The 3,065-nt window shown below is 42.1% G+C and overlaps 2 protein-coding genes across 2 annotated transcripts; one reads left to right on the top strand and one right to left on the bottom strand.

Moving 5' to 3' along the window:
• The first annotated feature begins 748 nt into the window (after positions 1–748).
• LOC150036242 (uncharacterized) lies at positions 749–1,210 on the top strand. The gene has a single exon (XM_090313607.1). It carries the CDS (start codon positions 749–751, stop codon positions 1,208–1,210), a length of 462 nt encoding a protein of 153 aa, XP_090169733.1.
• Positions 1,211–1,918: 708 nt separating this feature from the next.
• On the bottom strand, positions 1,919–2,772 carry LOC150036241 (uncharacterized). The gene is made up of 2 exons (XM_090313606.1): positions 2,586–2,772; positions 1,919–2,412 (listed from the first exon to the last, which is right to left on the bottom strand). The coding sequence occupies exons 1-2, from the start codon at positions 2,770–2,772 to the stop codon at positions 1,919–1,921; spliced, it is 681 nt and encodes a 226-aa protein (XP_090169732.1).
• Between the last annotated feature and the right edge of the window lie 293 nt (positions 2,773–3,065).

Genomic DNA, 3,065 nt, shown 5'->3' with positions numbered 1-3,065 from the left:
AGTATGTACATAATATGAACATGCCACGTATAGCATGGAACTAGAGGATGATGATTTATGTACACATGATCATGCATAAATTATACTGGAATTGTGATTATGTGATTGACTTCCCAAAAATATGATTTGCAAAGTGATTATTATTTTAAAAGCACCACTCACTGGGCTTAGTAGCTCACACTCTTCCAAATATTTTCTTATAAACACCCCCCCAGGTGGGAAAGCAGAGCGTTCAGGGAGGAGTCTACAAACCACCAAAACACTAGGACTTGGTAAATTCTTAGGGCACGGCTCGAATCATGTGATAAAAGAATATAGGAACTTGAACTATATGTATCAAAGTTAGATAGATTATTGTAAACATGTTAAAGTCTTTAATAGATTGGGGGGGAGGGGGGAAATGTTAAATTAAAATGTTGTCTTGGAATACTACTGGTGGATCCTCATGCTCCCTTCCAAGTCTTGGGGGCTAAGGCTAGAGAGGGGTGTGACATGGAGTACGGGAAAGAAGCAATGTCAAGCTGTGACGTTGTGAAACGGAAAGACAATGGCGGAGGAGAAGAAGAAGCCCAATCCGACTGCTCCAATTGCGATGGAACCACAGACCTTGTTGACTCAAGAAGAAACAGAAGAACAGAAGACGATGGAATCGGAGATTGCATCCACTTCGATGCCGAAAGAATAGGGAACCGTGATAATACAGCTGCCACCATTCCCCCAGAGACTTAAAACGAAGAAAAATGATGAAATGCAGTATCAACGCTTCATGGACATGTTGAAACAGTTGCATATCAACATCCCTTTCACTGGAGTGATTGAACAGATGCCAAAGTATGCAAAGTTTCTAAAGGACATGGTGATGAAGAAAAGGAGCACTGGCAAGTTTGCAACGGTGGCATTGACGCAAAGTTCAAAATCCATAATTCCACCGAAAATGCGCGACCCCGAAAGTTTCACAATACCTTGCTCGATCGGAGGGTTATATATTGGTCAAGTGCTTTGTGATCTCAGGGCCAGCATCAACTTAATGCCCCTTTCAATTTTTAAGCAGCTGAATATGGGGCAGCTGGCACCCACGACGATGACTCTCCAGTTAGCTGACAGGTCCCTTGTGCATTCAGAAGGAAAGGTGAAGGATGTTTCGGTCACGATTGACAGGTCCCACTATGATCATTTCCTTCTCTGTGGTTGTATAGTTCTCTTGCGCTGACTTAATACTGCACCCACAGCATATCCGCTATCATCGCACATCAATGCAAATTGTTGCATCCAGTCCGGCGCCACCAGAATGGGTGTGGTGATGAGCGCATCTTTTAATGTGTTGAATGCTTTTGTGCATGCCTCATCAAAATTATATTCTCGGTCAACTTCAAGGAGCGCACTTAAGGGCCTTGTGATCTGGAAGAAGTTACGAATAAATATTCTATAAAACCCAGCGTGTCCCAGAAAGCTCCAAAGTGTTTTCACGTTCACTAGTGGGGGTAACTTGGAAATTATGTCAATTTTTTCTGATCAACTTCCAATCCTTCTTTAGAGATTTTGTGACTCAGAACTATTCCTTCTTCCACCATAAAGTGACATTTTTCCCAGTTCAAAACAGTATTTGTTGCCACGCATCTCTTGTGGGAATTAATTCATTCTTGTCATTAGTGACAACTGTCATCCCCCCTTTCTTTGAAACGCATTGCACTGGGCTCACCTAGCTGCTATCAGATATCGGGTAGATAACTCCTGCGTTCAGCCATTTCACTATTTCCTTCTTTACGACCTCCTTAATAACCGGGTTCAAGCGGCGTTTCCTTTCTACCGATCCTATCTTTCCTACTTCCAGACGAATCTTGTGCATACAATACGAGAGACCGATTCCTCAAATGTCCGCCAAGGTCCATCCTAAGGCCTTTGTGTTATTTCTTAGGATCTATATGAGCGCATCTTCTTTCTCCTTACTCAGCGATGCAGAAATCATAACCGGAAATGTGTTGTTACTTCCTATGTAAGCATACATAAGGTGCACGGGCAACGATTTTAACTCTAGCATAGGTGGTTCTTCAAAAGATGGCTTAATGCATTGTGATGTCCGTTCAGATATCTTGAGCGGTTCAAAATTTGATTCAGTATGAATTGCGGTGCAGTCATCCTCCAATATTGCACCGATTTCAAGATCTTCTTCCTCTAGCTCCTTCAGGGGTTTGTGCCAATGTTCTTCCCACAGTTCCTCAATATATTGGCATTTTTCCATGTCATCTGGGTACTTCAACGCATTCAACACATTGAATTTTACTTCTTGATCGTCGACCCTGATGGTCAATTCCCCTTTTTGCACATCGATTAGTGCTCGCTCTGTTGCGAGAAATGGGCAACCCAAGATGATAGGGACTTCTCTATCAGCTTCGTAATCCAATAGGAAAAAATCTGCCGGAAAGATAAACTTGTCCACTTGAACGAGTACATCCTCTATCTTGCCCTCAAGATGCTTTATTGATCTATCAGCCAACTGTAATGTGATCGTGTTGGTCTTGCATTGCCGATATCCAGCTTCTTAAAAATCGACAAGGGCATTAGATTTATGCTTGCCCCTAAATCACACAGCACGTTCCCAACCATCTTCCCTCCTATTGTGCAGGGTAATGTAAAACTCCCAGGGTCCATTTTCGTGGGGATATTGTTTTGAAACAGTGTGCAGCATACATATGTTAGTGCAACTGTTTCATTTTCCCCGATCTTTGTTTTATTGGCAAGGATATCCTTGAGAAATTTTACATAACTCGGCATCTGTTCTAGTGCTTCTATTAAGGGAATATTAATGTGTAGCTGTCAGAGAACATCCAAGAACCTCTGAAATTGCTTACTATCGTCTTTCTTCTTCAACCTGGACGGGAAAGTTGGAGGATCCCGCCTTACTTCTTGTTGCGTTGGCTGTTTGTTGAGGTCCTGTTCTTGCTGTGTTTCATTATCTGGAGGTTGCGTTGATTGAGAATTCAAGTCTTGAGAAGCTTCATATTTTGTAAGTGAACTTGCTTTTGAACTGGTTATTTTTCCACTATTAGTTGATTGGTCATCATCAA

The sequence above is a fragment of the Benincasa hispida genome, chromosome 5, assembly GCF_027475165.1.
Source record: "Benincasa hispida cultivar pf3 chromosome 5, pf3_genome.v1.1, whole genome shotgun sequence".
Taxonomy (NCBI): Eukaryota; Viridiplantae; Streptophyta; class Magnoliopsida; order Cucurbitales; family Cucurbitaceae; genus Benincasa; species Benincasa hispida.
This window is presented reverse-complemented; position numbering and strand designations above follow the sequence as displayed.

Bases quoted from the DNA above. Each gene is read 5' to 3' on its own strand.
- LOC150036242 (XM_090313607.1), top strand. From the start codon at position 749: ATGCAGTATCAACGCTTCATGGACATGTTGAAACAGTTGCATATCAAC.
- LOC150036241 (XM_090313606.1), bottom strand. From the start codon at position 2,772: ATGCCGAGTTATGTAAAATTTCTCAAGGATATCCTTGCCAATAAAACA. The intron at 2,413-2,585 runs GTGATTTAGGGG...TCTTTCCGGCAG, and splicing joins GATGGTTGGGAACGTGCTGT to ATTTTTTCCTATTGGATTAC.